This window comes from Oryctolagus cuniculus, chromosome 12 (assembly GCF_051225735.1).
Source record: "Oryctolagus cuniculus isolate XC-2025 breed Fujian yellow rabbit chromosome 12, ASM5122573v1, whole genome shotgun sequence".
NCBI classification, from domain to species: domain Eukaryota; kingdom Metazoa; phylum Chordata; class Mammalia; order Lagomorpha; family Leporidae; genus Oryctolagus; species Oryctolagus cuniculus.
The window spans coordinates 65,429,569-65,455,334 of NC_142878.1; the positions used below are offsets into that span (position 1 = coordinate 65,429,569).

General features: G+C 40.7%; 2 protein-coding genes across 20 annotated transcripts in view; one reads left to right on the forward strand and one right to left on the reverse strand.

Moving 5' to 3' along the window:
* TMEM87A (transmembrane protein 87A) overlaps positions 1-20,813 on the reverse strand; it is a 49,054-nt gene extending 28,241 nt beyond the window's left edge. For 4 of the 7 annotated variants that reach the window (XM_089310150.1, XM_070054059.2, XM_089310151.1 and 1 more), the window contains exons 1-10: positions 20,670-20,813; positions 19,523-19,583; positions 15,412-15,497; positions 13,738-13,851; positions 10,395-10,448; positions 10,271-10,315; positions 8,050-8,167; positions 4,027-4,088; positions 2,581-2,764; positions 1,511-1,610 (exon numbers count right to left, since the gene is read on the reverse strand). In XM_089310150.1, the coding sequence (XP_089166276.1) occupies positions 1,511-1,610; positions 2,581-2,764; positions 4,027-4,088; positions 8,050-8,167; positions 10,271-10,315; positions 10,395-10,448; positions 13,738-13,851; positions 15,412-15,497; positions 19,523-19,583; positions 20,670-20,813 (968 nt within the window). Of the gene's footprint in view, positions 1-1,510; positions 1,611-2,580; positions 2,765-4,026; positions 4,089-8,049; positions 8,168-10,270; positions 10,316-10,394; positions 10,449-13,737; positions 13,852-15,411; positions 15,498-19,522; positions 19,584-20,663 lie in introns of all 7 variants that reach the window. The other 3 variants (XM_070054056.2, XM_070054057.2, XM_070054054.2) reach the window with 1 other exon arrangement.
* The window catches only part of GANC (glucosidase alpha, neutral C), an 81,691-nt gene continuing 76,618 nt past the window's right edge, over positions 20,694-25,766 (forward strand). For 9 of the 13 annotated variants that reach the window (XR_016218051.1, XR_007910441.3, XR_016218052.1 and 6 more), the window contains exons 1-3: positions 21,422-21,861; positions 23,257-23,319; positions 25,259-25,367. Coding sequence is in view for 3 of the 13 variants with exons in the window: in XM_017348096.4 (XP_017203585.3) it covers positions 21,833-21,861; positions 23,257-23,319; positions 25,259-25,367 (201 nt within the window). In the remaining 10 variants the exon portion in view is untranslated. Of the gene's footprint in view, positions 21,862-23,256; positions 23,320-25,258; positions 25,368-25,766 lie in introns of all 13 variants that reach the window. The other 4 variants (XR_011380877.2, XR_011380876.2, XM_002717959.6 and 1 more) reach the window with 3 other exon arrangements.

Sequence of the window (25,766 nt, forward strand, 5' to 3'; positions counted from 1 at the left end):
GCACCAACAGAACAACCCCTGAGACAAACTAAGTAACAGGAACTCCTGTTTGTTAATACAAATCACTCATTTTTTTGTTTCAATTTAAAATTTTTTTAATTTAGTTTTATAACAGATTCAATATAGTTTGCAGACACAATTCTAAGAATATTCCCTTCCTCTCTCTGACCTTCCTCCTTCTCTCTTTCTTTCGATAGTTTTGAGATAACATCTTTTAAGTTTTCATTACAGCAAAGAGGCTTAATGCTTCACCAAATAAGAAATTTAGTAAGTAAAAGTGTTAAACAACACATACTTGATTCATGATCTTGAAACAAGATAGGGAATACCAGAATGTAAGATCTAGTTGCTGGTAAATACATTTCTTTCCTTTTTTAAATATTTTGTTTATTTATTTGAGAGAGAAGAGTTACAGACAGTGAGAGGGAGAGAAAGAGACAGAGAGAGGTTCTCCCTCCACTGGTTCACTCCCCAGATGGCCGCAATGGCCGGAGATGCAGCGATCCAAAGCCAGGTGCCAGGTGCTTCTTCCTGGTCTCCCACATGGGTGCAGGGGCCCAAGCACCCCAGCTATCCTCCACTGCTTTCCCAGGCTACAGCAGGGAGCTGGATTGGAAGAGAAGCAGTCGGGACTAGAACCGGCGCCCACGTGGGATGCCGGCTCCGCAGGCGGAGGATTAACCTACTGCACCATGGCACCAGCCCCAGGTAACCGCATTTCTTAACATGTTTTATGACAGAAAATTTTGAAGCATACTCTAAAGTAGTATAACGAACCTTCACAACTGTTAGCTACACCATCCACTTCCCATCCTTTCATATCACCTTGAAGCAAATCCTAGATGTTGTATGTTTGTTTGTACATATTTCCGTATGTATTTTTTAACAGATTATGAATTTTCTAAGTACAATCATACAATTACCAAATCTAACAATTTCAATAATTTCATAATATAATCAAATATCCTACTGCAGTTCATTTTACAGTACATTTGCAAACTAAAAACCCAGCAAAACGTGAACAACTTCTTGGAGCAACTTTTGTTTGAAGGAGGAAAAGTCTTATCTTGATATTTAAAATCCTACTACACTTCTGACCCAACTCTCTGCTATGGCCTGGGAAAGCGATGGAAGATGGCCCAAGTGCTTGGGCCCCTGCACCCACATAGGAGACCCGGAAGAAGCTCCTGACTCCTGGCTCTGGATCAGCACAGCTCCGGCTGTTGTAGCCATCTAGGGAGTGAACCAGTGGATGGAAGATCTCTCTCTTTGCCTCTCCTCTCTGTGTAACTCTGCCTTTCAAATAAATAAATAAATCTTTAAATAATAATTTAAAAAAAGGTGGAAGAATTTGTGCAAGGCCATTTAAAAAACATACGTTTACAGTGCTACAAAATTTCAGATACCTTTTCCCTCCAGGAATTCTCTATCAGAATTAGCACACTGGGAGCCTGCAACACTAGTTGAATTTCATCAGCATTTTTCTTCTAAATAGGAAGTTAGTACTTACTTGACTATGCCATATCCCAGACTGACTATGATGACCAGGGTTCGAGCCAGTGAGCGTTTGACTGCTGAAAGCAACTCTGCAAGGATCAAGGCCCCTTGTACTGGGAGAAAGAAGGGGGGAGAAACGGTGCTACAATCTCAGCTCAGCAAAGCACAAATCATTCCAGAAACAGAATGAAGCTCTCTAGTATTCTTTACAGCACATACTGGTATTGGTCCTACTAAAAAGGAGTACCTCTTCTCCAACTTCCACAAGTACAGGAGCTGGCACCACTTATCATCTTACAGCATTTGGGCTGTGCTCAATTTATCTCCCTTCCCCACCTACCCTCAACTTCACTAAAACCTTAATAGACTGCCTCGCCCTACGGTTTGTAGTGCCAAAGAAGTTTTGCCCTCATGTTTAAAAACTGTGAAATACAGCTAAACCTGATAAAGCATAAAACACACATGTATGCATGCATGCAAGTAGATATGCTTTTCACATCTCTTTTTCTTTCAAAGATAAGAAAAAGATCTAAATAGTATATCTTGTAACAATAAGCAGATGATCTGATGACAGAACTGAAGCTATCACAAAAAACTACAAAGCAAAACAAGTTTTGTCATTACCAGCTCACCTTACTAAAAATATAAGCACCATCCTATTTTCTTAGTATTACTATATTTTATTAATTCCTAGATGTAGTTTCTGCCTACATTTTAAGATTCTGAAATCAAAGTGTGTCTTAATGGCATCTTAAAATGAAATCAGCATCGCTTATTTTCTTTCTTAGATGTACATAATGGTACCTTAGAAATCAATGGTAACAGATTTTACAACAGTAATGATCATTCCCTAAACAGTCAATATAAGTTTTGTGAGCATATTCCAATAAAATAACTCTTACATCTCTAAACCTATTAGTTATAAGGTAAAAACAAAAGTCACAATGAGTGATTCCACTGAAGTCATTCTAATAATTAACTAATTGAAAATTTGATCTATTTAATCACTGGTGACCTAGGGAACATTTTCATATATCTCCTTTACCAATCTCTTAAACTGGGAACCATTTTTTGGTGACATACCAGATTCTCCTTTGTATCGAATATTTTGAAATTCTGCATAGAAGACAGCTTTCTCAAGCATTCCAAGGAAGATGACAGCACCAATCCAAAACTGAATTCTCAGGAGATCTCTCCAGTAGCAGGCAGACCATGCCAGCCACAGAACACCAAACAGGACGTACACAATACACATCACCATGAAAAACTGTAAGCCGATTGGGTAAGAAATAGAAAGGAAAATTAGGGCCAAGAATCAAGTATAAAGATTTAGAATCCGTTATAGCATTAACAAACCACAAAAACTTACATATGCTACCTTCCATTAAGGAAACAACAAGTAGATCTTTGGAGTTATTACAGAAGAATTATCTCTTCTGAGAAAGAGACATTAAGGACCTGTTCACGGGGCTGGTGCTGTGGTGTAGCGGGTAAAGCTGCCACCTGCAGTGCTGGCATCCCATAATGGGCGCCAGTTCAAGTCCCTGGCTTCAGATCGGCATAGCTCTGTCTGTTGTGGCCTACTAGGGAGTGAGCCAGGGGAAGGAAGACCTCTCTTTCTCTACCTCTCCTTTCTACTTTGTGTAACTCTGACTTTCAAATAAATAAATAAATCTTTAAAAAAAAAAAAAAAAAGGACCTATGCTCAAGACTGACTGCTCTCCTGTATTAAATGAAGGTAACAGTGAAGAGGATAAAGGTGTGACTGGAAAAGGTATACCCAGAGACTACTACAGAACACAAGGAAAGGGAAAGGAAGAGAAAAATCATGAACAAAGAAATCTGAAAACAGACTAAGGGGGGCTGGCTTTGTAGCACAGCAGGTTAAGTTGCCACTATGATGTATCAGAGCGCTGGACCGAGTCCAGGTTGCTCCATTTCTGATTCAACTCCCTACTAACATGTCTGGGAAAGTAGCAGAAGATGGCCCAAGTGCTCAGGTCCCCGCCACCCAGATGGGAGCCCTGGATGGAGTTCTCATCTCCTGGCTTCAGGCTATCCCAGTTCCGTGGCTGTTGCAGCAATTTGTGTAGTAAATCAGTGGACAGAAGCACTTTGTCTTCCTGTCTCCCTCCTTCCCTCTGTTTTTCAGGTAAATAAAGTATTTTAAGAAAAACAGATTAAGAGGATGCTTTATCACTTGGTTACTTTAAGTGAGATCAGAAACTACAGGGTTGAAGAAAGAAGTACCTATTTTGGATCCTACAGAGGATGTGAGATAGTCTCCAAGGTCCCTTCCACATCTCAAATCCACAAAAAGTCACTGACTTCTTCTTCATTTTACATATGAAAAAAATGAGGTACACAGGGGACACTGACTCTTAGAAGGTTGCAGTCTAACAGAAGTCCAGAGCTATAGGCAATATTTTCTGAACTGTACAGAACTGTTTAAAAAAGAATATTGTCACATAACACAGATGATCTCCCAAACTAAACTCATTTAATGTTAAAGAATGTAAATTCACTTACAATCATCAATGGGTAGTCTTCAAGTGTGAGGTATTCATAGGGACCCTTCACTTCAACAGTCACTGCCAAAACATAGCACTCAGAATTAATTTAACAGATTCAGAAGTTAAATAAAAACATTGTCTAAAATGTGTCTGATGGGGCAGATGTCTGGCACAGTGGTTGGAATGCCATTTGGGACACTGGCTCCCATATCAGAGTGTCTTGGCTTGAGTCCCAACTCCACTTCCAATTCCACCTTCCTGCACACAACCTGAGAGACAATAGATGATAGTTCAAGTAGTTGGGACTGCATCCCCTCCACCGTGCTGGTCCATGTGGGAGACCTGGATTGAGTTCCAGGCTTCTGGCTTCACCATAGGCCAGCACTGGCTGTTGTACGCATTTAGGGAGTGAAGCAGTCAATGGAAGATCTCTCTTTCTGCCCCTATCTCTTTCAAATAAAATAAAAATAAGTAAAATTTTAAAACTTTTTTTAATTTAAAAAACTCAAATGCATTTGATGAAATTAATTAAAATCACATTGGGACATTTCCTTTTAACCACTTCAATCCCGGTGAATACTGTATCTGTACAGCACTTTGAAATTCATTAAGTGTTCTCAGACTCCATGCTCTGTCTGCCAAAGTTCCCGAGCCTGAACTCCAGTCAAAAGTGGGAAAGCCCTTTTGTCCCACACCCATAACCCTTTAAAAACAGACAGAACATTCCCTCCACAAAGCCTTCCCTGAGCTGCCCATCCACAATTATTCCGTCTCCTCTCATCTCCAAACATACTCCAGACAGACATTTTCTTACAACACATCACTAAGATGCTATACAGGACATACTTTATTTGTTCTGTTATCCTTTGTTTTCTGTCCCTCTTTTAAGTATTATTATCATTTTATGTACTGAATTTATGCGATTTTGCTACCTTAATATATCATTTTCACAATGCAGGTACTAAAAACAAACAAAAGCCTAGAAATTCACACTTACTCACATAAATTTTCCCTCTCTGATAAAACAAGGTGGGAAATAATCCACCTCCCCAATCAGATAGTCTAGAGATCCTCATTCCAAAATGAAAACAGCTCTAAGTTCAGATGGAAGCAAAGCACCACCCAGTAAACATAGAACTGGACCTTACCAAAACTTGCTAGTTTACATATTTCAAACATTTTATTAATAACAATGTTTAAAAGAGCAGAATAGCAACAGCATGAATCTGAAACACAGATATGCCTTAGTCTATAACTGACAAAACTATTTTAAGATTTAACTGATAAAATGATTTAAATTCTAGATGATTAATATATTAAAAATCTGATTGATCAGAGAGTGATCATCTCCTGAGACAGACTAATAACTGCCCATTCGACAAAAAATTTCCTACTTGCTTTCATTAGCCAAAAAGGAGATACCATTATTGAAAAGAAAGCAGGCCCAACATTTATACCAACAAAAGGAGCCTCCCATAATAGCAATCATAAAATTTACAGAGCAGAACTGATTATTAAATCCATATATTTTCTAATTTAATAAAAGAGTATATAAAACATTTCTGTCATACTCTTTGCTTACTCTATGCCAAGGTCAGAAAGTACTGCTATGAGGCCAAATCTGGCAATCCACTTTGTGCTTTATTGGAGCAGAGCCATATCGATCTGTTCACATACTGTCTACAGCTGCCTTTGCACCACTATGGCAAAAGCTAGGTAGCTATAATTAAGAAAATATTTATTTATTTATCTGGTCCCTTAAGAAAAAGTTTGCTACACCCTGCTTTATGCTTAAGTATAGCATACATTTACTAAGCACTTCCTATATGACAGGCCTAAGGAAAAGAGTAGATAGAAAGATGAGTAAGATGGTTTCTGCCATCTAGAAGGTTACCATCTCGTAGGGAAAGGAGTTGGGCAGCAACAGAGAAAACTCTCCCTCTGAGCCAGATCAGGAAGCATGAGCATGTATTTTCCAGAACCAAGTAAAAAACCTACCAGGACAAAGAAATAACATGGACAAAACTAGCTAGCTGCGACAACAGGACGTATATTTTAAAAACACATAATCTGAGACTGCAACATAGTACCACAGAGTATACATAAGGCAGCAAAAGCAAACTTGGACTTGGACAAGTTGTAAAGTTTTACAAACATTGTGGCAAAATTTAGACATTTTACAAGCAATGGGGAGCCACAAATAGTTTGAATGAAGGGAAGAAAGATAATAAAACACTGTGAGATACAAATCTAGTACTCTCAGATGGCTGTAGTTAAGTCCATGCCTTAATGGACCTTCTCAGCTACAAACAACAGATGGATAGAATATAAAAATGGGACAGCCCACTGAACAGAAATTCACAGCAGTGCACGGGCTGACACCAGGGTCGTGTTTGACTCTGGGTCCATATGTGTAGTTTCTAGGACTCATTGGGCAAGGGAGATTCAAAAAGAAAGGAGGGATCCAAGCCAGGTCTCACACATAAAGAGCCTGAAATGGGGCAAAGCAATGCTTCCCTTCCACTCTTTTCAAAGAAAGAAAACTGGCAACTGCCCCTTGAGACTCCTACCCATGAGAGACTGTGTGGGAGACAGGAGATGCCAGGCCACCTGCTCTACCACCATGTCACTATGGGGCATAAGATGCATTTCTGGGGCCAGCATTGTGGCATAGCAGGTTGGCTGCCACCTGCAATGCCAGCATCCCATATGAGCACCAGTCCCAGTCCCAGCTGCTCCATTTCCAATCCAGCTCCCTGCTAACAGCCTGAGAAAAGCAGGGGAAGATGGTCTGAGTATCTAGGCCTCTGCACCCACATGGGAGACCAGGATAATGCTCCTGGTTGCTGGCTTTGGCCTGGCCCAGCCTTGGCAATTGTGCCCATTTGGGGAGTGAACCAGCAGATGGACAATCTCTCTTTACATTCCTCCTCTCTCTGTAATTCTGCCTTTCAAATAAATAAAAAATAAACCTTAAAAAAAAGTTACAAAAACTGCTCCATAGAATATGAACAAAGGAACTGTTCCCAACTCATTATTAAGACCAGCATAACCGGATGCTAAAACAAGTAGAAGACAGTAAGAAAAAAGAAATCTATGGGCCAAACACACTTTTGTACACAGACATCAAACTTAACAAAATATAAGCAAATACAACCCAGCAATGTATATTGTGTCTCAGGGTGTGTGTGTGTGTGTGTGTGTGTGTATCAAGACCAAGTAGTGATACCCCAGAATTCAAGAATGGTTCCATATAAGAAAACCAGTCAATATAATAACCCTCATTTACTAAAATAAGACAGCCTATATGGTCATTTCAGCCAAAATAATTAATCATTTGGTAAAACTAAGCATTCATTCTTAAAACTAAAAAAAGGAGCTAGTTACAATAAACAATAGAAACACCCTCAACCAAAAATGGAACATTTTGAAAAATCTATAGTAAACATCACACTTGTTGGTGAGATGTTTCAATACTGCCAATAAAGTGTGCAGCAAAACATGGATGGCTACCATCATCATTTCTATTCAATATTCTACTTGAAAAAGCAGGGTAGGGAAGGAAACTGTGAAGTAAAAAGAAGAAAGCAACAGAAAGTAAGACCAGTCAGTAAGTCATTACAAAATTCCAGATAAAAAATGCTGATTCCATGAACTAGACAGCAACAGTGGAAAGGAAAACACTTAAAAATTGAGACATTAACAACTACTAATGTTAATTAATTTAAAAATTTCCAAGTTTTGATAACCGTGTTCAGAATACTGAGAACATGATACTAATTAAAATTTTAAAAGCAGGAAGATCAAATGAAGAGAAACGAAACCTAGTATTTTTAATACCTAGTTAGCAAACACATGCAAAGTGCCTTGGGTTGTGCCAGCTAAAACAGAGTGCAGAAAATCTTCATTTCTCTTCCATAATTTTTCCACATTGAAACATAGTTTATCAATTATTCCCTCACTTAAAGCAATTTTACCTTCCATGCATGACACAACCAGAAAATAACAAAAGCTTCAAAAAGAAACTAATTGAACTTACTGGTAAAAAGATTACTTAGTGAATTTTCTCTGGATGATTCCTTTGAGGATGAAACGTCAATATGTACAATAAAAATGTAAGGTGCATCTTGCCAAGTTTGCAATGGTTCATGCATTGCCTAGAAAAGGAAAAAGGGCATCAAATCTTGTCTTAAGAATTAAGAGCACAAGTTAGTAATACAACATGAAAATTTTGGTCTACAGGATGCCCAGGAACACAGTAGAGTCCTTTCATTTCCCTCGTCAACACAGCAGACCCAACAAGCCACTTAAGTGTGGAATGCATACGTACTAATGTAATCTAGACTACGAATTACTAACAAGCAGGACATCTCATATCCTGTTATTCCAGAATCACAACCAACATATTTATTTTTAGGAGGGAAACCACAACTAAGATCCTTAATCTGAATGTTTCATTAAGTCATGCCAAGTGTTTTACCTAGAAATCATGAAACTAAGGAATTTAAAACTAAAGATTACTTAAATCCTCTTTTTTTAAAAAAAAATCCATCAGGATATTAGCGAATGTAAATTACAAACATCTATTCCTAAATCTAAATCTCTTGGTTCAAGACTACCAGAATTTCTACTCACATGGTCTCATATTTATATCAAAAATGTAATTCTGGGCTACGCCATGCTGGGGACAAGTCACTGCCCGTAAGTGAGGGGTCAGGTTAACAGCCTCTACATCCCTGATGCTGTGAGGTAGTGACTCTTGCTTTCCACACTGACTAGTCTTCCCAAATACAAGACTGAGGTATAGAGGATGAACACAGAGATGTTTCTTCCTCCTTACATGCGAAAGCACTTAGCTTCCTAGACTCAACTGATTACTGTCTAATCTTGAAAGGAGAAGCTCTTGTCCAGCCTTCTCTGGGTAAGCCTCACTGATCTATGAAACCCCTAAGATTCTGCACAGGCACGCGTTTTCCTGGGGAGCCACAGCTTTTTTACAAATGTTCAAACATGTTAAAATCCAAGAAAAGGCTAAAACAAGAGTTCAAAAACTATACTCCAGGAAACAAGGATTTGGACCATCTTCTACTGCTATCCCAGGCCACAGCACAGAGCTGGATCAGAAGAGGAGCAGCTGGGACTAGAACCAGTGCCCATATGGCCACATGCTGTATGATCCCACTTATATCACTTGTCCAGAAAGGGCAAATCCAGAGACAGAAAGTAAATAAGGGGTAAGGGGCCAATTGCTGGAATGATGAAGATTCTGGAACTAGATAGCAGCTGGTGGCTACACAACTTATGCATGTACTAAAAAACAAATCAAAACAAAAAACTAAACTTTATGTTTTACAAGGGTAAACTTTGTGATATCTATGTCTTTAAAATGTTGTTATAAAATGTAGACATCTAATTAGTTTTACAAAAAACATGATCCAACATATTTTCTTCCTTTCTCTATATTTTTTAACTAAAGTTTTCAGGGGCTGGTGCTGTGGCGTAACGGGTACAGCTGCCACCTGCAGTGCCGGCATCCCATATGGACACCAGTTTGAGTCCCGGCTGCTCCATTTCCAATCTAGCTCTCTTCTATGGCCTGAGAGGGCTGTGGAAGATGGCCCAACTCCTTGGGCCCCTGCACCTGCATGGGAGACCTAGAGGAAGCTCCTGGCTCCTGGCTTCGGATTGGCTCAGCTCCAGCCATTGCAGCCATCTGGTGAGTGAACCAGTGGATAGAAGACCTCTGTCTGTCTCTCTGCCTCTGCCTCTCTGTAGCTAGCTCTGCCTTTCAAATAAATCAATCAATCTTAAAAAAAAAAAAAAAAAGTTTTCAGACTTAGTAATTCTGAATTGGGAATGTACAATAAGCATTCATACAATGTGTATTTATGTAAATCTAAGGCATATTTATGGCTTATGACCTCACTTCAACTTTCCAAAATCTCTTACAATTATGTTCTACCACAGGTAAGTTTAGATGACATTAACGGTTCTTTTGAATAAGCTTCTGTTTACAAATATTTATTGAGGGTGGGGATAATCACAAAATCAAAACAAGCTTAATATAGAAATAAGGAAAACACAAAAAGAAAATTAAAGCACTCATGATTTCATCCAGAAACAACAATTATTAACACTTCAGTATAAAGCTTCCAGTCTGAAGTTTTTCTATAAACGTTATCATACACAGAACAACTTAATAATACACAAGCATAAAATAAAATGTGTATTCAATGAGCCAAATTTCCAAATACACTTACAGTTCTATCTCCAGTAAAGGTAAGATTTGTTCCATTCTCTTTAGCCTTTAAACATAAAAAAAGAAAAGAAAATTAATTCAGAGTTTTTACTTTACTCTCAGAAACACATAAGGAAAACAATTACCTCCTGTCTTTCTCCTAGAAGAGGTAGTCGATGCACAGAATCCCCAGAAAAGCTCTAGAAAAGACACATAAAACTAAAATTAAAGGAAAGTACTAAAAGCGAAGGTCAAAATACACAGAAATGGCTAAAGCAAAACATAATACCCTAACAGTAAATACATTAAAACAGTATCACCAGACAAGCATCTCCAACTAAACACAAACCAGTGAACAAAACAGTATCAAATCAAACTGGCCACTCAATTTTTCTGTAAGGGTAAAAAAAGAATAACCAAGCCATGAATACAGGATATATGCTTAAGTTAAGGGATCTTAGAAAACTCCCTCTCATTCTACATATGAGGAAAATGAGTTTTAAAGCCATAAAGCTTTGCACCGGATGAGACATTCTCCTTTCTGCGTTTTAAGAGTGTATAATTCAGGCCGGCACCGCGGCTCACTAGGTTAATCCTCCGCCTGTGGCGCCAACACACCAGGTTCTAGTCCTGGTCAGGGCGCCGGATTCTGCCCTGGTTGCCCCTCTTCCAGGCCAGCTCTCTGCTGTGGCCAGGGAGTGCAGTGGAGGATGGCCCAAGTGCTTGGGCTCTGCACCCCATGGGAGACCAGGAGAAGCACCTGGCTCCTGCCTTCGGATCAGCGCGGTGCACCAGCTGCAGCGCACCAGCCGTAGTGGCCATTGGAGGGTGAACCAATGGTAAAGGAAGACCTTTCTCTCTCTCTCTCTCTCACTGTCCACTCTGACTGTCCAAAACTAAATAAATTAATTAAAAAATAAAAGATTAAAAAAAAATAAAGCTATGTTCATTTCCCTCGAAGTCCACAAAAACTGAACTATGACAAGAGCTAAGCTCTTATAACTCAACCATCAATTATTAAAGTCTTCATTAATGACAGTAAGACTTTACTTTCTGTTAACTGGAGAGATAATTTAGCTTTTGGTGAACTCTTTGCTTCTTCAAAGCAATTTGCTAAGTATTCCAAAACATTATATTTTTTAAATATTTATTTTATTATTTTTCTGAAAGGGAGAGGGGCCGGTGCCGTGGCTCACTTGGTTAATCCTCCGCCTTGCGGCGCCGGCATCCCATATGGGTGCCAGGTTCTGGTCCTGGTTGCTCTTCTTTCAGTCCACCTCTCTGCTGTGGCCTGGGAAGGCAGTGGAGGATGGCCCAAGTGCTTGTGCACCTGCACCCACATGGAAGACCAGGAGGAAGCACCTGGCTCCTGGCTTCAGAATGGTGCAGCGGCCATTTAGGGAGTGAACCAACGGAGGGAAGACTTTCTCTCTGTCTCTGTCTATAACTCTACCTGTCAAATAAATAAATTTAAAATAAAATAAAATAACATTTGAAAGGGAGGGTTATAGAGGGAGAGGGAGAGAAGGGCGGGTGGGTGGCAGAGAAAGGGAGAGAGAGAGAGTCGATCTTGCATCCACTGGTTCACTCCCCAAAAGGCTATAATGGCCAGGGCCAGGCTAGGCTGAAGCCAGCAGTCTGGAACTCCATCTGGGTTTCCAACATGGGTTGTGGGGCTCAAGTACTTCAGTCATTCTCCACTGCTTTCTAAGGTGCATCAGCAGGGAGATGGAGCAGCCAGTACTCAAACAGGTGCTCATATGGGAAGCCAGTATGAGAGGTGGCAGCTTAACCCACTGTGCCACAACACCATCCCCCAAAACATTTATTTTAGAAAGATTTACTTATTTATCATCTACTTATTTATTTGAAAGGCAGAGTGACAGAGAGAAAGAGATAGAGATCTTCCATCTACTTCTCAAATGCCCCCAACAGCCAGAGTTGAGCCAAGTTAAAGCTAGGAGCCAGGAACTCCATCCGGTTCTCCCACTTAGGTGGCAGGAATCCAAGCACTTAGGCCGTCAATCGCCATCTCCCAGGCAAGGCCCATTAGCAGGAAGCTGGACCGGAAGCACAGGTAGCTGAAGACTCCTTCAACTGACACTCAAGCTGAAGACTCCTTGAACTGACACTCAGATATGGGATGGAAGCATTCCAAGCAACTGTGCCACAATCCCCACCTTCAAAACGATTTTTGAATGTGGTTGGGGGCACCAACATTGTACCACAGTGAGTTAAGTTGCAGCTCCTGCTGCTGGCATCATATGTTGGAGTGCTGGTTTGTGTCTGTACTGCTCCACTTCTTGTCCAGCTTCCTGCTCATGTGCCTGGGAAGACAGCGGAGAATGGCCCACAGACTTGAGTTTCTGCCACCTACGTGGGAGACCAGGAGGGAGTTCCTGGCTTCTGGTGTCAGCTTGGCCTAACCCTAGCTGTTGTGGCCATTTGGGGAGTGAAATAGTGAACAGAAGATACTGAAATATTTCTGGCTCTTTCTCTGTCTCTTGCTTTTTTAAATAAACAAATCTTTTAAAAATAAATGCGGTAAGGATAAAACAAAGACTGTAATTACAGTATTTTTAACACCTATAAAATTTTTCTATCAAAACATTGGTATTAGATCCTATTTATCCTATTTCCTAGAAAACAGAATTTCCTATCAGAATCTCTATGACATATATATAACATATATGGAGAACTATTATTCATTGCTTCCTTTTTCCCTAAAACAAGGTATGAGATTCAACCCTAAGGCAGCGATTAGACTCTTGAGTTCAGATCTGTAACAATAAAACCTAAAGACTCTGGTTTATCTGAGGACATATCAATTAGATGAGGCAACAGTGATTAAAAATGTGAGCTTTCAAATGTCCACTGAGAAATGAATGGATAAACAAAATGTGGTATTTACACACAATGTACAATTATTCAGTCTTAAAAAGGAATGAAATTCTGATACAGCAAATTCTGCAACATGTATAAATCTTGAAAATATTATGCTAAGTGAAAAAACCACACAGAGAAAGAACAAAAACTATATGATTCTACTTATAGGGCATCTGTAGACTAATCAAATTCATACAAACAGCGAGTAGAACAGTACTTTGTAGGGACTGGGGGAGTATGGGAGTTATCATTTAATGGATGTAGTTTTGGCTTGTGATAATAGGAAGTTCTAGAAACAGACCAGGAGTGGCAGTGGCTGCACAACAATGAGAACGCACTTAATACCACCCAACTGTATGCTTACAAATGGTTAAAACAGCGATTGTTCTGTTCTGTAAATTAGGGGTTTGCTCTACACACAAAGGAAAGCACACCCTCCCTCTGATGAGTACGAAAGCAGCTGACTACGCATCTATCAGAACATACTTCCAACATATTCCGGCTAGAAGAAATAACAAGGAGACGGGAAATGAACACAGGCAAAAATACAGATATCACATTTTTTACCTCTTCTATTTCTTGTCAACTACTTTGAAAGATTACCTGTGTTTTAAAGAGTTCACTACAGTTCTGGAACAACTTGGATGACGTTTGATATTTCCCAGACAAGCCTCTTTTTTCCTTAAGTTTTTCCAAATATGTCTCTACTTCCTCTGCCTGGAAAAACAGAGAAGACACGAAATCTTCAATCAATCATTCACAAATAAGATACTTAAATACCAAAAAGATCATCTACAACACAAATATAATTTGTTACTATAAATATTAACAGCATCAGACAAAGACTAGAAAACAATACATAAGAATCTAAAGGCTAGGGGCTGGTGCTGTGGCACAGTAGGTGATGCCAGGATCTCAAATGAGTGCAAATTCGAGTCCCAGCTGCTCCACTTCTAATCCAGTTCCCTGTTAATGTACTGAGAAAGCAGCACAAGATGGCCCGACTACATGGGACCCTGCACCTACATCAGAGATCCAGATGGACTTTTTGGCTCCCAGCTTCAACCTGGCCCAGCCCCAGTTATTATGGTCGTCTGGAGAGTGAACCAGCAGATGGAAGATCTCTGTCTCTGTCTCTCTCTCTCTTTCCCTCTGTATCTGTCTCTCCTTCTTTCTATAAATCTGCTTTTCAAATAAAAATAAATCTTAAAAAACAAAAAATCTGATGCTAGTAAATGCTCAAGCACAGAATTCTAGTCTTTGGCTCACAGAGGGTAGCTCCACTAACAATGTGGGGAAGATCAGGAAACAGCCAGATTCCAGAGGACTTTGTCACATGAAATATATTTAAAAGAGTTGCTTGAGGGGATGGCACTTTGGTGTAGCAGGTAAAAACATCACCTGCAGTGCCAGCATCCCATGTGGGCACCGGTTCAAGACCCAGCTGCTCCATTTCTGATCCAGCTTTCTGCTATGGCCTGGGAAAGCAGAAGAAGATGGCCCAAGTCCTTGGGCCCCTGCACCCACCTGGAAGACCCAAAAGAAGTTCCTAACTCCTGGTTTCAGATCAGCCCAGCTTGGTCACTGCGGGCATTTGGAGAATGAACCAGCAGATGGAAGATCTCTCTCTGTCTCTTTCTGACTCTGCCTCTCTAAACTCTGCCTTTCAAATAAATAAATAAATCTTAAAAGATGCTAGAAAGTGTCAATGTAGTAAAACATTTAAAAAGAAAAAAGGGCTGGCACTTGGTATAGCAGGTAAAAAGCTGCCGCCTACAGGGCCAGCATCCCATGTGGAAGACGGTTTGAGACGCTGGTGCTCTGCTTCCAATCCAGCTCTCTGCTAATGAACCTAGGAAAGCAGTAGAGAATGGTCCAAGTGCTTGGGTCCCTGCCCCCACGTAGGACACTCGGAAGAAGCTCCTGGCTCCGGACTGGCCCAGCTCCAGCCGTTGTGGTCACTTGGGGAGTGAACCAGAGGATGGAAGACCCCCCCCCCCTCTCTCTCTGCCTCTACCTCTGCCTCTGCCTCTCCGTAAATCTGCCTTTCAAATAATAAATAAATACATCTTAAAAAAATAAAAAAGACTGTTAAAAGAGTTCTGAAAAGAACATTTGAGAATTGCTGATACAGTAGGTACACAAACTGGGACGCATGAATTCTGGCTTCAGCTCTGTTTCCCCATGGCTACATGATAGTCTTTCCTCTATAATATTAACAGTTTGGGATCAGATAATCTCTAAGCTCCAAGAAAAGTCTAATTTTATTTTCCTTACCTTGAAGTTGTAGATTTCATTGTAACAATCTGCATTTTTCAGAAACCAGGTTATATTCAAAGATAGATCACAAGGTTCTCCATCAACTGTAATGTAAAAAATCGTGGAAAATAAAAGATGGTTCCCAAACAAAGCATTTTCCTTAAACTATTAACCTATATCCCATTTCTTTACTACCCTAACCTGAGATACTCAAACACCATCCCTTCTACAAACACAGAGTAATAAAGTAAATATATGTAAAATGAACTTGACATTCTTCAGAGAAAAGAACTGTTGTTCACCGAAAGAAAACTGTAGTAAGGAGCTTTTAACCTTTTGAAACCATAGGTATATTTATTTCATGCCTTAAAAATCTCAATTTCTAGATCTCTACTGGGAAAAGCTTGGGAGTGATAATGCGGTCTTAAATTAAAACCAATCTTCTACCACCATTCAAATATTTTATGAGTAGAGTTCAAGTATACAGAGATACAATGACACAGCATTGGGCTAGAGAGGGGAATGTGCAGGACTAACAGAGACAGAGACAAAGAACAGCATCAAGGATGTCACAAGGCAATCTTCACAACTGCTAAATGGTAGAATAATTAATAGGTCCACAGAGGGACAATCTCATGGCTGGACCTTGAAAGACATCAGGATCAGACAGAAAGGGCAATGAACAAAAACCAAACATGGCTGGGGAAGACTGAAACAGCAAAAGCTCAGATAAAAAGTTCTGATTTTTTTTTATATAAATCTACCTTAAGAGAAGCCTCAACGAATTTCTTGAAATCATGGAAGCCTCAAGTAACTCATTAAACAGAGTTTGGAACACAATATTCTAGCAGATCAAGACTAAGCCTGAATACTTAGAAATGCTGACTATAAGGCCGGCGCCGCGGCTCACTAGGCTAATCCTCCGCCTAGCGGCGCCGGCACACCGAGTTCTAGTCCCGGTCGGGGCGCTGGATTCTGTCCCGGTTGCCCCTCTTCCAGGCCAGCCCTCTGCTGTGGCCAGGGAGTGCAGTGGAGGATGGCCCAAATGCTTGGGCCCTGCACCCCATGGGAGACCAGGAAAAGCACCTGGCTCCTGGCTCCTGCCATTGGATCAGCACGGTGCGCTGACCGCGGCGGCCATTGGAGGGTGAACCAACGGCAAAGGAAGACCTTTCTGTCTCTCTCTCTCTCACTGTCCACTCTGCCTGTCAAAAAAATAAAAAATAAATAAATAAATAAATAAAATAAATAAAAAAAAAAAAGAAATGCTGACTATATAACTATTTAGCTATTTCGTCTCAGGAAAGTCAATTGGCCCCCTTTATCTTTGATTCCAGATTTGGAAGGGAGAACATACGCCCTACTTCATACAAATGGGATTAAAAAAAAAGAAAAGAAAAAAGACCACATTCAGAAATCTACTTTTGGATCATGACAAAAGAAAAGAAGCAACCCAATATAAACTTCCCCTTTTCTTTGTTTTAAATTATCTTCTCAAACTAATTATTCAATAACCAGCATATTTTGAGAGGACTTTATTAGAACATGTAAAAATCTGACTTGTTGAAGAGAATTTATGGAAATGACAATAATATTGTAAACTGGCTGTGAACTGTTCAGAAGAATTTATACAGAAAACAGAATTATTTAATTAAAAGCCAGTAAGAAAACATTCCTAACAGATAATTTTCAGGGAAAATTTGTGCTAAAACATGAGGTTCAAAACTTTCAATGGAAGGCTTTAAGAGACAGTGCAGGCTGGTACCGCGGCTCACTAGGCTAATCCTCCGCCTTGCGGCGCCGGCACTCCGGGTTCTAGTCCTGGTTGGGGTGCCAGTTCTGTCCCGGCTGCTCCTCTTCCAGTCCAGCTCTCTGCTGTGGCCTGGGAAGGCAGTGGAGGATGGCCCAAGTGCTTGGGCCCTGCACCCACATGGGAGACCGGGGGAGGCACCTGGCTCCTGGCTTCGGATCGGCGCAGTGTGCCAGCTGTAGCAGCCAGTTGGGGGTGAACCAACGGAAAAAGGAAGACCTTTCTCTCTGTCTCTCTCTCTCACTGTCTAACTCTGCCTGTCAAAAAGAACAAACAAAAAAAAAGAAATAGTGCAAATAGTCCCGCCTATTCTATGGAAAGCTATATATCACATCCACAGAAGTACAAACTCAGACACAAGCGATAAACATGAGGAAGCATAGAAGTAACAAAGAAAAAAATAAAGTGAAGTTTAAGAAGCCCAAATCCTATAAAAACAATGATATGTGGGCACTCAGTTTGTTTAACGTGGCCAAACACACTTCGATCAAAATACAGGTGAGAAAAATACTGTATATGATACAGAGAAGAGCAAACAGGCTGCCAGCCTATCACAGGAGTCAAAATCCTACTAAGGGCCGGTGCTAGGGCTTAGCAGGTGGGGCCACTGCCTGCAGTGCCAGCATTCCATATGGGCGCCAGTTCAAGTCCCAGCTGCTCCACTTCCGATCCAGCTCTCTGCTATGTCCTGGGAAAGCAGTAGAAGATGGCCCAAGTCTTTGGGCCCCTGCACCCACGTGAGAGACCTGGAAGAAGCTCCTGGCTTTGGATCGGCGCAGTTCCAGCTGTTGAGGTCAACTGGGGAGTGAACCAGCAGATGGAAGACCTCTCTCTCTCTCTCTGCCTCTCCTTCTCCCTCTGTGTAACTCTGATTTTAAATAAATAAATAAATAAATCTTTAAAAAAAAATCCTACTATCCCTAACAGCTACCCTTACCAAGGAAGCCAATCATACAAGAAAGGCTATTCTGGAAAAAATCAAGTCTGTACTTGGGAAATTGTATATAGTATATTCTTCAGAGAAATTCTACCTGCAAAATTTTATATCCCACTACAATGTTAGTTCAACGAGGGAAGAGAACTTTTTCTATCACTTCTCTGTTATCTAAAAGAGTACTTGGCACATGGTATGTTTTCAACAGCTACTTACTAAACAAAAGTAAAATCATTCAACTATAACTTAGAATTTTGTAGTTTCATGGAGAGGTTTATATAGAAGCACTTATCAGTGACCTAATTTTTTCCTTTGACCTTGAAATAGAGCTGCCGAGGATCATTCATTCTATAAAACAAAACCACTTTCAGAGTTAACAGAAAGCTTTTCATTAATGCACAATGGGATAGTTTAGATAGATACGGTGGTTGTCCCACTGAACAAACTGGTTTTGTCCTACATAATCCCTTTTCCTGATATTCTCAGAGTTTCCTCTTCCTTAAGGTGGTAAAATACTCCTTTGGTAAATAAAAGATATACTGAATATATTTGTTCTAAGCAAAAGGTCTGACAAACCTAGGTCATGCTTTCAGTTAACTATGTAAGAAGCTTACAAAATGGTGGTATATCTATGCCTCAGGACAGATCAAAAAATCCATGCAGGGGCCTGGCGCTGTGGCACAGGTTAATCCTCCGCCTGCAGCACCAGCATCCCACACAGGCGCCGGTTCTGGTCCCGGCTGTTCCTCTTCCAATTCATCTTTCTGCTATGGCCAGGGAAAGCAGTGGAAGATGGCCCAAATGCTCGTGCCCCTGCACCAGCATGGGAGACCCGGAAGAAGCTCCTGGCTCCTTCAGATTGACTTAGCTCCAGCTGTAGCAGCCATCTGGGGAGTGAACCAGCAGATGGAAGACTTTTCTGTCTCTTCCTCTCACTCTCTATATAACTCTACCTCTCAAACAAATAAATAAAATATTTTAAAAAAAAGACACCATGCAGGCAATCATCCAACCTAAGTAACTGCAATTCATCTGAAATGTGACTGTTTATATTATGTCCAATATAGCATAACTACCTTAATATATATTATTACATATATACCATGTTAGATACAGTATAAATACAACAAACATAGTGATACATATACAATGTAAACAGAAAAATAAGGGAAGACAATAAAGTTCACACAAGTAGTATTCTAAAGATTATTCAGTGAAAGGACCTCAGTCGCACTAAATATCTTCATCCCTCCATAGAGCCAGACCATCAAACTGCAGAACCTAATATGCTGAAGAGAGCCATGAGGAGTAGAAAACAACGTAATTTAAAAGTTTACCAATAACTTCTAAGAAAGTCAAAACTTTCGTGAAATTCAAACACTCACATTTCAGGAAGATAGTGGTGTTTTTGAATAGGATCTTTCCGAAGCTAAAGTAATTTTTCCCCTACAACAATAAAGGAAAGATAATTAGCAACAGCTCAACCCTCAAGGCAGAACGTAGGTACCTGAGTTCATAACATGTTCGAATAAGTTTTCTTAACCCGAAAGACATTAACATCCTTCCTTTTAGTAAAAGTAGACGACATCCGAACAGCAGGATCAGAAACTGGAACTTTAGTCTTCATTGGATGTATCCCACAACCAGTTCGTTCCTGTAACTCACTAACCACTGCCCAGAATAACCAATCTTTGTCTCCAATAAACTGGTCTATGAGCAGTGATAGAATGACTTATTTTAAAGTCCAAAAGGACATTATTAAACAAGTAAAAACCAAAAATTGAGAACCTGAAGATTGCACCAAATAAAAAAACGAAAATGGTAGAGCAGAATGAAACAACAGGCCGCGGGGGTTTCAACAGGATAATGCTTTTCTGCATGCCCGTGCACTGGTTGCTGTGCCCTCACAGGGCTACACCTCTCACTCCAAGGAGGTATAAAGGGAGGTGGGGCAAAGAGGGCCAACTGCCAACGTCCAAAGGAAAGACCAGCTCTATCACATTAAATTTTAGAAAATAATTTCTTCCGTTTTAACGAAGCCCGGGGGCTTCCTAATCACCCAGGAAACTTAAAATAATGACCTAAAGTTTAAAAGAAATCAAACCATCTGGTAAGCAGAATTATGCAGATTTTTTTTAAGTGCAGAGCAGAAAAGAGAGGAAGGAAGGAAGATGGATGGAAGGATGGATGGACGAATGGATGCGCAGATTCTGGATTCTGTGAAACTTCAGGTGAGGGAGAAACCACTCTCCTTTGGTCATCAAGTTTGCAGTTCTCCAGTCAAGCACTGCAAGTTCTGCTACTCTCCCGCTGAGAAACCGCTCCACCACTCCTCTCTGCTGCTGAAGCGGCCCCGACGTGCCTGCCAGCCTAGCCTCACAAGTGCGCCGCTGTCCTCCAGGGACCTATGACACACGAGCTCCCGGAATCCCACCTCTTCGGGAGCGGACTTTAGCGGAACCTTCATGAACCCCTTGGGCCGCCGTAGCCCCACCCCTCGCTCCTCCGGGCTCAGTGGCTACTCACACTCACCGACGTTATCGGAATGTGCCACTTAGATCGGTCGGCTGCAGACACAGGTGCCGGTCCTGCACCAAAAAGCGACAGTGGGGACGGCTGAGCCCCTAGAAGAAGAAAAGTGACAGGCAGCACCTGAAGCCACGCAGCCGCCGCCATCTTCACAGCCGTGGAGCACCCACCGAAAGCATTTCACCTTCTTCCGGCTCGACCCGCCTTCTTCCGGCTCTGCTCCGGGGGCGGGATCATCCGGGTCTTCCAGACCTCCCGGGGGCCTGTTTGTTTTGCTATCCGGTGGCCCCTCCCTCGGACTCTCGTCACAGTTCCGTGGGCCTACTGCGCAGGCGCCGCTCTGTCAGAACTTCGTCAACTGGGTTAGGGTGGTCGCCAGGAGCCACCGTGACGTGGTCTTGTGGTTTTTTTTTTTTTTTTTTTTTTTTTTTTCTCCTCTTCCTGTCCTGAACCGATTTCAGGACCAAGCAGACAACCTTGTATAGTGTTTAACTTTCTCTCCTCCCGCTGACCCTAGCCCCTCATTCCTTCAAAATTAAACTCAGACGCCGGGTCAGAGGTCTGGGTCAGCTGTACGTCTGGCCACCTGATAAAATACCGGTCTTGACGGTATTTAAGTAAAAGTTGGAATTTGGCTGTGCGGAGAAAGAAACGATTCCTGGACTGGAGAGTGTAATAGGGACACAGTCCCCTGCTAGCCCTGTAAAGTGTGGTGCTGCCGTAGAGTTTGGCTGGCGACATCACGTCCAGGAACGACTCAAAGCCAAAATCGAGAGAGAGAGAGTGAGTCAGTTTTCCTATCCTTGGCGTGACCCGCCTCTGAGACAGACCTACAGTGGCCCGGCTCCAAGAAAGGTCACGGACGCGGTGCTTCCTGGTTCTCACGCTCTTGGTTCTTGCCCTCTGGGGCTCAAAGCGTGCACGCCTCCTCTGCGGCAAAGACAGTTTAGGTTCCTAACCAAAAAGCACGGTTTTCATCAGCCACGCAGACTTGAGAAAAAAAATCCGACAAACGTGTTCCCGTAGAAATGCTCGTGTGCGCCTGAAAAATCCCAGGATCGAGAGTCAAGATTTATCACTCCCGGAGGACCTGGAGGAGACTCTGTTTTCCAGAAGCTGATGGTGGAGAAGTGCAGGTCTTAATTTGAAAAGACGGCCCATTGGCCATGGATGCAGCTGGGAAAGAGGAAATCAGGTAAAAGCTCCACTGAGCTTGCAGGACCTGACCCTGGGACAAGATTCAGGGGATACATTCTAACTCACGATTTCGTAGTTGTTTTGTTTTTTTTTTAATTTCTTACTTCGATGTTTGGTATTTGTGCACTTGATCTTTATGGGCTTTTTTTGCACAGATCTGTTGGGAGTTAGATGATACCAGGATAATTCCAAAAGTTCATCGGAAATGGCATGTTGTGAAAAAACTACATAGATTTCAAATCTTTTGCACCAAACTCAGTTTACCTTTTAATCCCATTTTTCCACTAATTTTTTCCACTAACTTTTTGAAGTACCCTCATACCTCCATATTAATTGTTAGCCCCTTATAAAATACATTCGGCGTGTTAAAAAAGATTAACAGTGGAAAAGTGAGCAGAACGCTAACATACGAGTGTCAAACATGTTTTCCAAGTTCAGCTTCTTCCTAGACTTTTCCCAAACTCATTCTTCAAAACGGAAAAGAGACTACAAGTGTCTCTAATGTCTAGTACTTGATTAAAAACTGAGGTGACAAAAACTGAGCTCAGTGAAGGGTTTACTAACTTCCACGATAGGCATTCTAGTGTGGCTCAGTGTATCTGGGCGTAATTTCCTGTTTTGACATTGGTGTACTACCTAGACACGCAGACTACAGGTGCGTTCATCCATGCCTCTGCGTGAAAACCAGTTTGGGTTTTTGCACTAAAAGTCAGTGGTTGTGGATGAAGGCTAACTTAAATACACATATTCAAGTAGCAGTATGCATCCGTCTTGTTCATTTTCTATTCCAGAACAGTTCTGGAAACCTGTCCTTTAAAAACCTGGGCACCTGGTTTAAGGCATTACCTTTAAAAAATCCTGTGTCTGTTTCTGATGTATTCTAGCACCTTGCACATACCTCTGTGATAGCATTTGACAGCTTGTGTTGATTGCTGGTTAGGCAGGAAGCATGCACACAGACCTTGATGTCTCCCTCAGAACCCAGTACCCAGGGAGACTATTCTGAAATAGGCTTCTGTTTGCTGGCTTGCTTGGTTTGGGTTTTGTGTTGTTTGGGGGTTTTGTTCTCTGCTCCTTCACATTTCACTCTTACAGTAGTAGCTTTCAGTCATTATTTTAAAGGAATCTTTCCTCCCAAGTGACAGTGCTCTTTTTCCATTGCTTTCGTGGTAAATCCAGAACTTGATGTTTTCTTGTTTACTTGGAGTGATTTACAGAAGGATAGTGTTCTGTGGAGCGTGTGCTGCTGCATTATGTCATAGCGGGACGCAATTTTGCACAGCAGAACAGACTCCAAAGGTTTATTTTTGCCTGTGTATGTAATAGAAATTCTGTCACATTGGAATCACAAATCTTGTGTAAAATAAAATTTTTAAAATGTCTTTTTGTTTAGTGTTGAAGATGAAGCTGTGGATAAAAACGTTTTTAGAGACTGTACCAAGATTGCATTCTACAGGTAAAGAACATAACTATATTTCCCGGATTAATACATGTCTGACAATATTTCAAAATGGACACTATTAAACGTTAGAGAATGTATAGGAAAGGGTCAATAAGGAAATGCAATGATTAAGGAATTCATCAGACAGGAAACTTTCGCCTGTAAATTTATATGCTTACTACTGTACTATTTAATTTTTTTCAATAAACAGGTATTTTATTTTAAAAGCCAATGTTTTAATACTAATTTTAGAATTTTGTCTTTGAGTAAATAATGTTTCATATGATTCAAAAATAATACTAAAGATATGCATTTAAGAGTGATATTCCCACCCCGCCCCCTTCTACCTCATTCCTCACCTTAGCCCTGTAAGTAACCAAATTTATTTTTCTTTTATTCTACCAATGTTTCTTTTTGTAAATACATGTATTCTTATATCACTGCCTTTCTTACACCAAGTAGATTTCTGTGTACACCATTATATTCTCCCCTTTTTGCTGCCTTCTAGTTTGCTCTGAAGAGCAATGTAATCAAGTATTTGGGGATTACTCTCCTTTTTCATAGTTGCATAGTTTTCTATTGGGTAGATGAACTATTAATCTATTCAGTCTGTCTCTTCTTGCTAAACTTGTTGGATTATTTAAAATCTTTTGAGTAATAGCACTGCCACAATGAAGAGCTATACATGTGTCATTTCTTTCATCTATGGGTGTACTTGTAAGATGGAGTTCCAGGACAGAGATTAGTAGGTCAAAGAGTTAATGCCTTTGAAATTAGTTAACTATTAACAAATTTCCAATCAATTGTGTTTTGTATTGATAGTACAATCAAGATTGTGTTATTGAACTTACATCACCACTGTATGATGTGCCTGTTCCCCCAGAGCCTCAAAAATGATATCTTTAAAAATCTTCATTTTGTGAGGGACTGGCATTGTGGTACAATGGATTAAGCCACCACTTGCAACACCAGCATCCCATATCAGAGTGCTGGTTCAAGTCCCAGCTACTCCACTTCCAATCCAGCTTCCTGCTAATGCTCCTATGAAGGCAGCAGAAGATGACCTGAGTACTGGGACCCCTGACACCCACTTGGGAAACCAGCATGGACTTCCTGGTTCCTGGCTTTGGCCTGGCCCAGCTCCTGCTGTTGCAGCCAACTGGGGGGAGAACTAACAGATATCTTTCTCTCTCTCTCTCTCTCTCTCTCTCTCTCCCTCTCTCCCCCCCTCCTCTCCCTCTCTCTCTCTCTTTTTCTTTGTCTTTCCCTCTCTCTCTGTTGCTCTGCCTTTCAAATAAATAGATAATAAGTCTTTAATTTTTAGTCTTGATTTTTTAAAAAGATCTACTTTCATCTGACCCTGAAACTGAAATCATAAAACATTGATTCAGAGGCAGTTTCTTTAGGGAACTATACCTTCCCACTGTCTCCCTTACCTGTCACAAGTAAATAAAGCTTTCCTTTGAGTGGAAAAAAAAAAAGATTGCTGCATATATTATAATATTCTACTCTTTTTTCTAGAGAAAGAAAAAAGCATATCATTTTAATTCAGAACAGGTACCTTCAAGGGAAGTCCACAGTGAATGCCTGATTAGCTTATTAAACCTTTAGATTATATTGGATTCTGATGGAATTTATGGAGTTACTACTAAAATGTCCATTTCGTGGAAAGAGAAAGGGAAATTAACCAGCTCATAAATGACATCTATGAAACTTGCCCCATCTTTTCAATAAAGGAGACAAGGTGCCACCCTCAAGCAGAATTATGTTGAATAATTTCTTTGGTATTCCTTTTGGTACTAATTTTATTAGCACTTTAATAATACAGACTCTCACTGTGCCCAATTCACTTACTACCACAGGGAATTTTAATGACTTCTGAGTGATAATATAGTCTAGTGGATGCTGACAGTCACAGATAATTCTCATTTGTCTCTATCCTCCATGTCTGTAGGCGTCAGAAACAGCAGCTCTTAAAGAAGTCCACCTATCGGGCAGTACTAGATACAGTCACAACAGGCCAGGACAGCACCAGGTTCCAAATAGTCCATGAAGCAACAAAGGTGAGATGACGTGTTTTCTAAAGAGAGTGATTCGTTTGTATATTTATTTGGGTTGAATGAATAAGTTCCCACAAAAACTAATTAAAATTCTGTATGCTTCAAATGTAAATTTTGTTAGAGAAGGAATGGCATCTTTTTCCTATCTACACTAATCCCATAATAATCATATAAATATCAATATTGAAATTGCCTGTGTATTAGAGATTTTCCTAGATGTTTCCTAGATGTTATTTCCTTTACATTAGTTTTTATAATATACCCAAGAGGCGGATTCCTATAGCCCCAATTTTCAGGTAGTAACCAGAATATTTTTCTGTATCTGTGAGACTCCATCCAACACCCAAGCACTTTCTAGCCCTATTAAATAACATATGAGGGTACTTCAAAAATTCGTGGCTA